This window comes from Alligator mississippiensis, chromosome 4 (assembly GCF_030867095.1).
Source record: "Alligator mississippiensis isolate rAllMis1 chromosome 4, rAllMis1, whole genome shotgun sequence".
Classification (NCBI taxonomy): Eukaryota; Metazoa; Chordata; order Crocodylia; family Alligatoridae; genus Alligator; species Alligator mississippiensis.
In genome coordinates, this window is record NC_081827.1 from 13,890,581 (window position 1) to 13,904,743 (window position 14,163).

The 14,163-nt window shown below is 45.9% G+C and overlaps 1 protein-coding gene across 1 annotated transcript in view; it reads left to right on the top strand.

The window, feature by feature from the left end:
- Nucleotides 1–14,163, top strand: part of CAMK1D (calcium/calmodulin dependent protein kinase ID) — a 319,245-nt gene that overhangs the window by 132,487 nt on the left and 172,595 nt on the right. The window contains exon 2 of the mRNA XM_059725786.1: nt 3,328–3,459. Coding sequence (XP_059581769.1) covers nt 3,328–3,459 — 132 coding nt within the window. The remainder of the gene's footprint in view (nt 1–3,327; nt 3,460–14,163) is intronic.

Here is a 14,163-nt window from a genome sequence, read left to right on the forward strand (position 1 = left end):
ACTTTATGGAAATGGGAGACTGCTTCCTAGTTTGTGCTCGCAGCAATATGGCTGAGGGCAAGCGAAACTCAGGGGCATCCAAAACCCAAGCCTCCGGGCTTGGGCCTGCACGTAGGATGCCGGCCAAAAGAGAATCTGAAGCCCCAAGTAGGGGTGAAGGATGCTTGCCGGTAGCAGGGCTACTTATGCTTCTTGAATGATTCACATGGATTTGGAATTGACTTGGCTGATTTGCCTTGGGACATGAAAAATTTTCCATTAAAGAAAAAATAAAGTGTGTGTATGTGTGTGTGTACATACACACGCACACAATTTTTTATTTTTTAGATAATATGTATCATTCCTTCCCAGACCAGTGTCACACACTGCGTGTGTCCTCAGGGGCTGGGGGATTGCAGGGAGCAGTGCTCAATGCTATCGGAGGGCACTTTCCACTGCCAGAGGAGACATGAATCTCGCCAAGTGTTTGTACAACGTTGGGAACATGAGGAGTGCACTAAGCACCGAGGGTTGACATTCAGATAAACACTTTAATAGAGTATCTTCCCATTTTGTGATCCTAATGAGAACAGCCATTAAAGAAATATGATATTAATCTTAATGAGGGGAACTATAAGTCCTCGAAAACATTCAGGGGGCTATCAATTCAAATCTGTAGGCTGGATACAGCTTCTCCTTCCCATGGCTTTCCAGCAAGCAGAGGAGAAGGGCAGTAACCCAGGCATTTAGCAGAGTTTACTGAAAAGAGATTTTTGTATCACGGTCTTCAGATGGCAATGAACTTACGTTATAAACAGAAGCTTTCTGGATTTTTATAGTATTGTAAACATACCCGGCTCTGTACAACAAATGAAAGGAGTTGTACAAACATTCAAGCTGCTGTGCAGAGCAGGCAAGCAAGAGGCAAGGGACTGGTACAGTACACAGCCAAGCACCTGCAGTGTAGATAGTGTGACAAAAGCTTACCGATGCAGACATGGTGTTGATTATAGCCGTGTTAGTCTAAGGATGTTGGCAGACAAGGTTCTTTGGGTAGATGGGATATCTTTTATTAGACCAACTAAATAGTTGGAAAAATTGTTCTTTGCAAGCTTTTGGGCACGAACACCCTTCAGGCAAGGTGTGGCTTAAGTGGTTCTTGAAAGGATGCCTGGGAGCCCTCTTGTGAGTTCCTCAGCACCCTTCTCTTTGAAGTTAATGATACTTGAAGGTTCAAAGTGATTATTCCCTAAGTATTTGCAAGGACAAGGACTGGCGTGAAAGAATTTCATGACTCAAATAACTAGGGCTATTCAGCAGGAGAAAGTTGCAGAATAAGTCTTTTAAACAAACTTGATCTGCTTGGTTCTTTTGTTCTGGCTGAGTCTATGTGGCACAGGCTAGGTGAACTCCTGGATGAAGTACCTTGGTCCCATAGCGCTCTGAAACTTGTGATCTAAACACAAAGCATTAAGTAGAAATTAGTGAGGCTAAAATTTGAACTGTTCACACACACACACACACACACACACACACACACACACACACACACACACACACACACACACACACGCGTAATATTTTGCATCAATCCCATTAATCTATTTCCAGCTTCCTGTCATCATTTCCTTATCACCGCTAACTACAAAAGTATTTCCCTGTAAACGGAAGTTTTCTGTTTCCTAATCAGCATCCTCCTTCTCCAGCCTGATTCATTTATTGACTCGCTTAATGATTCATTCAGTTATTTCACATCCAGGGAGCAACTGTGAGGTCACCTATACTCAACTGTGCCATAAAAACTGTATGATTGAGGAAAGAAGAGCCTGGCGGTAAAAGGGAAAAAGCTTCTGTTTACCCATAAACACCAGATAACCAGCAGTGATGGGAGATGAAAGTCAGAGAACATTCAGAGTTTAATGAGGTTGTGATCAAATATTAACATTTTAAGAGCTTACTGGAGCTTAGTTGCAGCTTGTTTAGGCTGTGAGTGGCGTGGTTTTTTCTGAAATGCCACGCCAAATAATATATTGATTGATTGAGGGGAAAATTCAAAGGGAAATGTGCCCTAGTTCTGGGGATTTATTTTTATTTTATATTAATAATAAATGACCTTGCAGCTATTAGTTGACCTTGGGCTGTGGTCTTGAGAGAGAAGCACTTGGATGTGAGATACACAGGGGAGCACAGGTACTGCGGAAAGTGGTTTTTCGATTAATAGGAGCATTGGGATTTGCCAATCTGAATCAGGCCAGTAGGCCATCCAGCATCTTATTCAGCAGTGGCTGAAACCAAGTAATACAGAGAAGTTCATAATACATAAATTTGGCATAAAATGTCAAAGCGGCGGCTTCTTCTTACTCTTGGCTGCTGAGTGAGGACTTGTGCCGTGGATCACATGCTCTTCGTATGTTTTATCCTGTCTGCAGCCCTGAATATTCTTACTATTCATGGGAATGCCTCAACCGACTCTGTAATCCTGCCTTCAGCAAAGTCTCTTCTAGAAGTTTGTTCCATGGGTGTACAAAAAACTAGACCTCTTGGTTCCAAAACGATACCTTTTAGTAGACCAACTGGAAAATGGCAAGAAAATAGTCCTTTTCTGCAAGCTTTTGGGATCAAAGCCCCTTTGTCAGGCTCTGGGAAAAGTGTAGATGGTAGAAGATGGTGAAAAGTCCCCATAGGTAGGAAATAGACTTTATTTTTGCACAGGGGGTGCTGAAGATGGAGGGTTGTCCCTCTGGGTCCATGAGAGTGTCTTTGTGAGCTGTGTTGAGTAGCTCTTTGGTGTTAATTTTATGTTGTGCAAAGTAGTTCAATAGCTGCTGTCTTTGCTGAGTCAGAATAGAACAAAAGGCGATGGGAAACCCTAGACTGCTGGAGAACTAAAACGCAAGCAATCATTAAAGTGCGAGTATCTTGGATAAACATAAGTGCAGGCTTTACAGACTTTTATGAATTAAACCTTCTAACGCTGCAGCGAGTGAAGGAATCACTGCAGGTAGGCGTCTGGGGCAGAAGATGCTAAGTGCGTTCTCCAAGTCTCACAGTAAACCGTTGGCGATGGCACAAGTAGCATTTCTTGGTTTCCAAGAGATGCCTTCATTCCTTTTTTGGACCCTGGCTTACTTTTAAAACTTTCCTGTTGTTCAGTAAACGTGGCTGTCAAGAATATTTAGCCTGAGCGCCAACAGGAGTATGTTTGTAAAGCAAATGAAAGATGCTCTACACATGGAACATTGCTGTTAATAATGAGAAGTTGCAATAGCAGCCTTTGTAGCCTGTATGCGCGTGCTTCGGATCGCAGAGAGGAGATGATTTGAAACTGATCTTTTCCTTTTCCTTTAGGGGTGCATTTTCTGAAGTCGTTTTGGCTGAAGAGAGAGCAAGTGGAAAACTATTCGCAGTCAAGTGCATTCCCAAGAAAGCACTGAAGGGGAAGGAAAGCAGCATAGAGAACGAAATTGCAGTCTTGAGAAAGTAAGTATCAGATACGCATATCTCCTTTAGCAGTTAGACTAGCAGATCAGTCTGCTCTATGGCCAGTGAGTGAGAACCGCAATTTGATGCATGTGACCCAGTAGCTCAGCCTGTCGCAGAGGGCTGGGAATATCTGAGCATAAAATGCTTGCTGCATTTGGTTTCAAAATTACTTATTTTTATTGTGCATTAATGGAGCCAGACTAATGCACAGTGGGAGAGAAAGCCTTTGGGCGTACAGTATAATGTTCTCTAAATCAGTGGGGGCTCACTTTGTTGGCAGGCAGGTCACAGATTAGCCCTACACCTTCTCTGGATGTCACTCTGATCCCCTGTCCTTGCTCAATCTGTTGCTCTGTTTTCTGCTCACTGTCCGATCTATTGCTGTTGCTGTGTTCTGCTTCCTTCCCTGGGCTCCCTGTCCAATCTGCTGCTCTGCTTTCTGCTTCCTGTCCTATCTGCCACTGTACGCCCTATCCCCTCCCTGATCTGCTGCATGCTGTATATAGCATTTTGTCCATCCCTGTCCTAAATAATCCTGGTGTCACTGAAATTATTAACAGTTTGGCCATGGGTTTCAGTGGGGGCCAGATCAGCTTTAACATAATCCTGAGCCATCCTTACAACATAGGATGCAGATGTGTGGCAGTACCGTTAAGATTAACCCCTCTTTTCCCTGTTATGGAGTTCTCAGCACAACTCTGTGCCCTGTTTGTACATCCGCTCAGTTGTTACAGATGCTACTGTTCAATGTATCTCAGCTGGGCATTTTTGCCTTAAGAAGGGATTGTTGGAAAGTACAATAGATAGAACCACTGGGGGATCAGGCCTACATTTCTTGTAAGCTACAAGCTTTCTCTGACTCCATTAGGAAGTTTGAATGCATTTTAAGAAGGGAATCAAAAGAAAAGGAGGTGTTGACCAGGGCATAGCATAGTGGAGAAGCTGGAACAAGCCCCACTGGTGTTGAGATTTCATACCCAGGCAGTAATTTCAAGTGGCACAATCTAGCAGCTTGAAACAAATGCTGTCTTGGTAGAACAGGCAGTTTTGCCTGTTGTAAGGACTGCCTTGCCTGGATCTGCCTTGAAGGATGGAGTACAGAGAAATCTTTGGGGGTCGCTTCTTGCTTTTGTTTTTCCCCTCGTTTTTCTTGTTCACTGGCACGTTGTTTTGCAGGACAACAGGAAGCAGAAGCTCGGGTTGAGCTGTCCAAGCTGCACTGGCAAAGTAGCAAAGGGATGGAAAATACCTTATAGATCTGCTCGGTCTGCTGCCTACTGGGCATTAGGAGTTAGCTGCAATGAGAGAGATTTGCCCATTTCTCTCTCCTGATGTTTCGTACTTAGATATTGCCAGTTCAACTTAGGATGTCTTTGTATTTACTCTAAAAATAGTTCCTTTTTGCTAATAGCCCCAGTGAAGAATATGTATGTGCCACCAAGGAAAACCCACCACCTTACCACCTTAAAAAAACAAAAAAACAGCTGCTTCTCTCAGTTGAGGAGGTGGAAATCAGCCAGTTGCGTTATTCAGACACACTGCAATGAATTCTTCTCTGATAAGCAGATGTTGGGCATAGCTTTAAAACAGAAAAGGTGAGGCGAATCCCGAGATGCTGTTGCTAGGCTGCGGAGGTACCTCTAGTTGTCCTGCTTTTGTTTCTGGTAAGCTTAATACTAACCCTGATCTTTAGTATACACCTCTCCTAATGATTATGTATTATACCAGAGCATTGGGCTGGTATACTTCACTCTAAGGAGTGAGAATCCTTAAGTAGGCATGTACTTGGCTAGCTGATCCCAAAGTTAGTGCAAATAGGTGGAGGAGATGATAAGTATTAACTTGATTTCCTGAAAGGGAAGTACAGAGAAGGAATTCAGAGCTCATGAAAATGCCTCCCCTTGCCCTTCCAGTCTATCCATGGAGCTTGCTAAAGACTCTGGCTTTCACCTGAGAAGACAAATGTCCACGACTAGGCTTAACCCTGCTGTGACATGAAATATCCCTGACCTCTTCAGAGGATGCTCTGTAGTAGACTTGAGTTCTCTGTCCTGCATTTGGGTGGGTGGTAAATGGTTTCTTCATCCTGGGGAGGCCTTATCTTCTGGCAGTTGTCAAGCAGGGGCAAGTGCTATAGTGTATCTGCATGAAAGAAACCACACCTGTCATGGGGTCATGCTTCTGTGCCATCTTCCAGCTCAAGCGAAGCTCGCTGCATTAGGCAGTTTCCTTTTGTGAGGTGGGGTGCACCTTGAATGACACACAGGAATTGTTGGGAACTCCAGGGCTAAAAGCAAGAGGTGCTTTGGCATAAGATTAATCTCTCCAGATGGAGCTAGACTAAGGTGACATCCTTAGCAGTTGGGGACACAAGAAGAAACTGTAACCCCCCTCTCCCCCCTACCCCCTACCTTGGATTAAATTATACAACTGCTCCCGAGATGGAGGAGCAAATCCCAGAATCCATGCATGTCTTTTGCATCTGTATATGATCATAGAAACGTAGGGCTGAGGTGGACCTTGAAGTTTTCTACTCCATCCCCATGCTCAAGGCAGTCATCCTGTCTAAACCATCTGAGAAAAATGTTGGTCAGACTTTCACTTAAAACCTTCCAGTGACAGATTCGACAGCCATTATCTCTCCCAGTGCTTAGCTAGCACTATACATGGAAGATTCTTCCTGGTGTCTGACATAAATCTCTGTTGTTGCAGTTTAAGCCCCTTACTTGTTCTGTCTTTTGTGGATCAAAAAACAGTGATCACTCTGCTCTGTCTTCCGTTCTCCAGATGAAATAACCCCAGTTTTTCCAGAGTCTTTCTGCCAACCCTTGAGGATCTGGCAGGCTGCACTACCTCTTATATCATGCATTTGAGTGGATCATGGTATGACTTTTCTATTTAAGGTGAGTTTTATAGGCAGTGGAATCTAATGTCAAGAGCAGGGATCTGGGAACTAGCACTCCTGTTTATATTCCTGCCTCTGCCACTGACTCTCTCTGTGACCTTAAGTTTTTGATGGCTTAACTTGCCCAGTTATAGCTTGTGAAACTCAATTATTTGTTGCCTCTGAAACATACTGAGATCCTTGAATCCAGTGCTGTATGTACAGTGTCCTTGTGCATCCTTTACTTACGTCAGCAGTCCCTTTGACCTCGCAGTTTGGACCTCAAGTGCAAACTTATTACATGTTCTTCTAAATGCTCTGTTTTTCTGAGATTTCCTTTAGAGCTGTTGGATGTCATACCCCAGCCATTACAAGGAGAGCGTGCTTGTATACTGTAGAAAGCTGGTGGCCTATATGGAATTCTTGGGCATATATGTATGGTCTTTACCTGTTAGATGCTTTCTGGCTTTGGGCTTCTGTGCTTCTGCTGCCTGAAAATCACACATTTTACAAATGATGCCATGCTACCAGTTGAGTTTGCAGCCAGCCAGCCACTCTGAATTTTTTTCTGTGCAGGCTGGGATGAATCATACATGCTCAATCACTGTATTTTTCCAGCTCAAGCAGGCAAATCTTTTCTTAAAAAGAAAAGGATGGGAGAGCCGGTAAGTGACATTAAGTCTGTCTTTACATTTCTTCACACTAGTAACCCGAGCAGCATTCTTTCAAAATGGGCATTTTTGTTTCTATTGGAATCCATGGCAAAATTTCCCATTGACTTGAATGGCGGGGGCAGAGCAGGCCCTTGAAATTACAATATGAGAAGTGAAAAATGGCTCGGCTCAGCTAGTCTGGTAAGTTCTACCTGACAAAGGCCCGTGGCCCTGTTTCAGCAAGCGTGAACTTAAATTTAAACAGTGAGTTGCCCTTATAAAGTCAGTCGGTCCACTCACAGGCTAAATAACATGCTGAACCGGGATCTACAAGGCTGCTTCAAATGAGGACAAAAATCCCCTTAGGCATTTGTGTTCAGCGCTATATCATGAGTAGCAGAGCTGGCCTTAGGGAACATGGTGCTTTGGGTGAACTTATATTTTGGCAGCCCCTCCTAAGCCAGTGGTGCTGCTAGAAGCAGAGGCAGGCAAGGGCATGGGGCGCAGCGCAGCAGGGAGGTGGAGCGGCATGATGTGCCACGCAGTCAGGCAGACAGTGCTGCTGCTGTGCAGGAGCAGGGTGGGTGGACTGGAACAGGAACCATCCCATGCACATGTGCCCAGTCCAGCTCTTCTGACCAGCAGCTAGAGGTGGGGGTGGGCTGGGTACTGCTTCTGCTGCCTGGGGCAGGGATTAGCTGGGGTGGGGTGGGATGGGGGGAAAGTCCTGCTCTCAATGCAGGCCCCTCACGCGTGTGTGCACACGTGTGTGTGTTTGAGGCATGAGGATTGCCTGCTTGTGTAATTGCTTTGCTAATGATACATGATGGCACACAGTGCAGAATGCTGGCCAGAGTTACAGACTTGCTGTACTTTGCTCTGTCAAAAATCAGGTTTCACATCAGAAGCTAGGCTGCTCTGTTTTAGGTCATGCAGGGATTCAGTTGTTTTTCAGCAGGAGTAGGCACCTTTTCCGGCTGTGGGTCTAAAATGACCCACCCTGGGTCAGCAGTGGCTGGGCAGCTGCCAGGACCCTGTTGCCGTTGCTGCTTGTCTTCGCTTCGGCAATTGATGCTCATCCCTGCTGCAGCATGGGGAAAGCACCCCACAGAAGGCACCTCCGGCTCACAAATACTGCCGAAGCCCCACATTTGAAAGCTAGATCCAAAAGTCCCATGGGCTGGATCTGGTCTTCAGGCCATACATTGCCGACTTCTGTACTAATGGGAGGTGTGAACTGCTACATACCAAACTGGGGTAAGGGAAGACAGATGCTCACCATTTAGTTAGGCACCAAGGCTGTCTCCAGAGCCCAGGGGAGTTACTGGGAAGATGCTTGCAGGCTTCATAACACTCTGGATCTGGCCTGGGATACCTCGCACCATCTAGAACTGTTGGATTCTCAAGAATGCAGGGTTTTTTGCCACTGGAGTCCTCTTGCCATTGCGGAGTAGGTTAGAGGATGGCAGGCCAGGAGTCACTTCTTTCTTTCTTTTTAATGTAGCCAGCCACTTGGAGTGGGTGGATGAACTGCACAGATCCAGTCCTCTACCGCTGCAATTGGTGAGAGTTCGATAAAGGATCTGGCTTCGTGTTTCCTGTCTCCTTTTTTTTTCCTTTCACATCTCTGCAGGGCCTAGTGTATCTTGTCTGCTACACTGGGGCTTGAGCCAAGGCTCTCTAGAGCCAACAGCATGAACTGCTTCAGCTTGAGTTCAGGCTCCCTGGTTAAGGCTATAACCAATCCCTGTTGCACACCGCAGCCCTGAAGCACATGCTCACATGGGGTGATAAACTCACTTGAATACTAAATGAAAGAAACCCTTGATAAAAAGCAGGGTGTGGAAGTTTCATATCCTTCAAATTGCTTCTGCCTTTAAAGCAAGCAGGTAAATGAAATTCACTCAGCAGCTTGTGTAGAATAGTGAAACATTCTTCCATGTATGGTAATTGGGCAGGTGTGAACGTGTTGAAAGACGAACTGCTGTTAGACAGGTTCTCGTAGGGGGTAGGTGGTGTGAAAAGAAATGTTAGACTCCAAAGAATCACCAATTTGAGGCTCTATTTCAATTGAAACAAAAACATTCTTTCTCTTTTTAAAATGCTGCTATGGAGGGAAAAGCTGCCTGATGTTCCTCTTGCTCAGTAATGTAAATCTGGAGTAACTGTGTGCCAGGCTATGAACTTAAATCTGCATAAAACCACTGCAGATGTGGAGATTCAGGCCCACTGAGTTCAGCAGCAAACAGACAGAAGAGCAAAAAATTAACACCCCCCCCCCCCCCCCCAAAAAAAAAACAAAAACCGAAACCAAAAACACCTGAATAGAACAGTGCTCAGGCAGATGTGTTTCTTAACAGTGTTTTGAAACACATACCATATGCTCAGCTAGCCATAGTACTTCAGGTAGTTCCCACCAGGGATACTTCCAATTTCTTATCAACTAGTTAATTATTTTGCCCCCTGCTTTCCCTCCCCCTCCCCCCCCAAATTTAGGAAAGGCTTTTATATTTCTTAACACAGATTCTGCTTCTGCCAAATTTCAAGCATCAGCCATTTTTTCTGTAACATAAACACCCTTCCAAAACCTTCCCCTCAAAAGCAAGCAAGCAACAAGATGGTGGTTAAAATGTTCTCAGAATTTGGAAATGCGCGGGGAGGAGAATACTGCTCTTTCAAAAACCTCCAAAGACTTTAATCCAAGGAATAACTTTCTCAGGAAGTTGTGAGCTTGTCAGAACACAGGGTAGAAGGACTCTGCTGTGTATCCTTGATAACATTATTCAGCGCATTTCAATAACATACAGGGCCCCTGGTTTGCACATGGACATGCACAACGGAAGGACCTCAAAGAGCTTAGAGTAATTCAGATGGATCCAAGCTCCATCCCAGTTCCCAGCAGGCTTTATTCACACTGAAAACTCCTCATAAGTCCTGTAGAAAATATCAGTCTAAAATCCACCTCCATGCTAAAAACAAGAGGTGCTTTGCAGTCCCGTTTGACCGGCAGTTCAGGTTAAACCATTGCTCGGACTAAACCTTTATCTCCCAGTCCTTAACAACTCTCTTTAGGAGTTCTCTGTCTTAGCTCATCTCCCATGAGGTTGTCTACACAGGAGCACTTGGGGAAAGTGAATCTGAATGAACTTTTAAAGCAGATTAGTTTAACGGTATTAAGAGTTAAACCCAGAAAAGGGCTTGGGCACTAAAACAGACTGAGGTAAACATTAGACATCCACACCCAAAATTGTGACCCAAACCATCATTGTTTAGCTCCTGCCTTATCCTGGAAGTGTTTGAAATTACTTTGTTCCTCCCAGTCGGACTTAAAAATTCTCCAGGCACCAGCTGTTCTGTTTGTGCCCACATGCAGACCGAAGCTACTAGGCACCAACTCTTGCCTAAGCCAGATCAGATCTAGGGACCAGGCAGAGCAGCATCCAAGTGCCCTGGGAGGCCTGATCCAGCGTGTATGCTCAGGGTCCCTGACAAAGTACCATATGGCCTGCTTTCTTTTTAAAAGCATTGGCAGTGGTGTGTGATAGCTGCCAGGAGGGCAGTGCCCAGGGCATGGGAGACCTGAGTTCTGAGCCTCCCTCGGTTTGAGGGGACTCGACTCCAGATCTGCCATCTACCAGTCGAGTGCCCTAACCATCAGTGTGTGGGTTTGCCTGGGTAGGATGCTTGACTCCCCTCTTGTCACTGGGCAGAAAGGAAAGCAAGCCATATGAGACTGGGAAGACAAAGAACAAGAGGGAGCACAGCTCTGTCATTGGTTAGTTTGGGCACTCAACAGATCAGGGCGTGGGGAGTCTAGGGTTTTTGTTACAAAAAATAATTGGATAAAAGTAAGAAATAATACAAGGAGCAAAGACTGTGACCCAGCATTACACCTGCTCCCTGATGAGTACACTAACCACTAGCTTACGGAGCTACATTCCTGCGCGCATGCTGTCTCTCTCAGACACCGTAACTCCATCACTCTCGAGTTCACAGTGGCTGGACAGTGCCCCTTGTCGTATCATGAAGGGCGAGGGTATTCTCCTGGGAGACGGGAGACGGGGTTTGTACCTACTCAGGCTGAAGAGAACATTAAACCCAAGTCTCCCGTTTCCTGGGTGAATGCTTTAGTCTAACTATAAAGGGGGGTGATAGTGGCACTGGATGATCTTTGCTCCATTCTTTCAAACACCACTGTTCAGCTCCAGCCCTCAAGAGTGGTCCTAGGGTTTGATTCCTGCGTGCATGGAGTAGGATTGCAGTATTGTAGCTAGGGCAGGCCTGAGAGGTAAGGTTTCTGTATACTTGGGAGAGTAGTTGGACAAGCTTTTGAACATCAGGTGCCCTTCCTCAGGTCTTTAGATCCCTTCAGACCTGAGGAAGCACACCTGATGCCCAAAAGCTTCTTCAGCAGCTCTCCCAACTATGCAGCTGGTCCAGTAAAGAGATCACAAAAAAGTCTTGCTCCTCAGTGGATGGAAGCGTCTACTTGCAACTCTGATTCAGGTGGCCAGGCTGGAGAGGGGCTGAAGTTTGGACACTCCTTTGCTTAGTCTTCCCTTTTGGCTAACTCTAAATAGACTTTTTTTTCTTCATTGTCCTTCTGAAGCACCTAAACCTCTCTTGGCATTGGTTAGGGAGCCGGAGGACCAACTTGGGGTTCTGGATTCCACTCTGGGAGACAGATGCATGACAGTAAGGTGGTGTAGCATTTAATCCTTTATTGCAGTGCTTCTCAACCTTTTTTCTCCCAGGACCCATTTGTAAACCTCAGTGGTCAGTCCCGACCCAGTGCCCCTCAAGCCCGACCCACTACCCGCAGGCTCCAGCCCCCCAGTGTGTGGGGCGGGGGGTGGGTGTGTGGGGCAGGGAAACTCTGCCAGGGAAAAGCCACGGTTTCCCATGATTTTCTTTGTTGAAGGAGAATCCTTTTTTAAAGTTTGTTCATGACCCTGTCATATATTCTTGTGATCCACTTTTGGGTTGCGACCCATGGGTTGAGACATGCTGCTGTATTGGATCTGGCCCTAAACACATGTGTAGTCATCCTTATTCAGAATTGAAGTGACCTTAATTCCATTTTTTAATTCTGAATAAGAGTGTTCATATGGGGGTTTAATGGATTTTAAACATCTATGTTTGGTTGGGCCACTTAACACCGATTCAAATAAATGCTCCTGAGTGTCTCTATATATAAGAGACATGATTTCTTGTGCTTTATTTTATTGGCCCAGCTATATAGTTGGGAGAGCTGTTGGACGAGCCTTCAAGTGCCCTTCCTCAGGTTCCTTGGATGGACTTCTCCATGCAGCCCATCTACATGGGCCACCACTGCCTGGCTTAGCCGGCACTTACAGCCCTGCAGTTCCCAGCAGGGTTGGGCAGCAGCATAACCCTATCCAGTTACAAGGCTGTCTTTGTGACTGGTGTAATGCTTTCGTACAGTAGTAAATATTTGACTGCTAAAGGTCCAGGTTTCTGAAGCAATGCCAGTCTGATGAATTGGGAGGTTGACAAAGTCTGGCAGTAGATACTGCAGATAGACAATGGAGGCTCTGTGTGCACAGACTGATCCTTAAAAGTGTTGTCTAACCCCTTCCGTCACCGTTACCGTCTAACCCCTACCGTCATCCAAGGTAATTGGTGCTCTTCTCCTTTAAGGACATGAATAACATGCTTGGGAAAAAAAATAAACCAAAAACTTGGCATCTCAGTCTGTCAGGTAAAATTATTTCTCTGAAACTTTGCTTACCCTATAGACAAAACAAAGTTTTTTCAATGAATAATGATGAGATGATACGCTGCCTCAGCAAGAAAAGGGGAGACAGCTGGTGGTTATGTTAAGTAATCACTTCCAGAGAAAGCTTTTATGTAGATTTACTTGTTAAACCCTGGCCTGTGCGTGCTCTTGCCGTTTTGCTGTAGTGACGTTGGGCTCACTGCCTGTTGACTTAGCTTACAGATGAGTGCAAATTCCGGCCAGCTTCTACCCCAACCTCCTCTGCGGACCCTGGAGGCTCTAACTGCAGTGTACGTGCGAGGACAAGACTCTGTCTGCATCATGGGAAAACACAACCAGCTTCATGGCAACGTGGGAAGGTGGCTCAGGGCTGGGGCTGCAGCATGGCCAGAAATTCTTAATTATCCTGTTGCCGTTTCTTATCTGTACTGATGTAGTACCCAGGAGGCAGACATGCCCCAGAGTCCTTAGGGCAGGGCTGGGCAAAATGTGGCCCGCGGGCCAGATGCAGCCCGCCAGGCCATTCTATCCGGCCCGCGGGGCCCCTAAAAAAATTAGAAAATTAATATATATCTGCCCCTTGCTGCCTGGCATGTGGCCCTTGATGGCTTGCCAAAACTCAGTAAGCGGCCCGCTGCCCGAAATAATTGCCCTCCCCTGCCTTAGGGCATTGATGCACATGCTCCAGGAGGGTGTGGGGGTGTGGGGGGGGGGGGGGGGAGGCTTTAATTAAAGCGGCTCTGAGAGCATGGGGATGCCAATACATGAGATGCTGGAGTGTGTTGGAACATGGTAATTACTACTTGATTAATTGAGCCTCCTCCGATGTACTGTAATTACAGAGCGTTGGAGCAGCCTTGCTGCTCATGTATAGGCACCCTTAGTGTTTGGTCCTGCATAGAATAAAAACAGTGCTTACAGTGTAAGTAGCATTATATGCATGGGCCTGCTGGGACCCCTGTCTCAGTGTGCCTATATGTAAAATGTGATGCTGAGCCCCTTTGCAGAGTGTTTTAGCAGCTTTGGATTGGAAAGTGCTTTAAGAGAAAAGTCTTGTTAGATGGATTGACCAACTCAAGACCCACATAAAAGTGAGGACCAGGAGTCTGTGCATGCTGTCCCATCCCTATCTGAGACCTAGTAAGGATAAGAACACTGGCTTACAGGGAACAAAGATGCAACATTATCATGGGATACTAGCTCAGCTTTCAGATGTTTCTGTTGGCTGATCATGGGAAAGAGGCAGAACTTCGCTGGTTATTTCAGCCCCTGCGTTCCTTGCACACCCAAATCCCCCATTCACTTCTGCAGGGAGCTTTGGGCACAGCAGGGAGTCAGGATTCGCTCTGACAGGGCCTGCGCAAAGAAGACACAGAGAACCATGTTTGGAGGCGAAGGGAGATGTGTACAGAAGTGCTGCCACC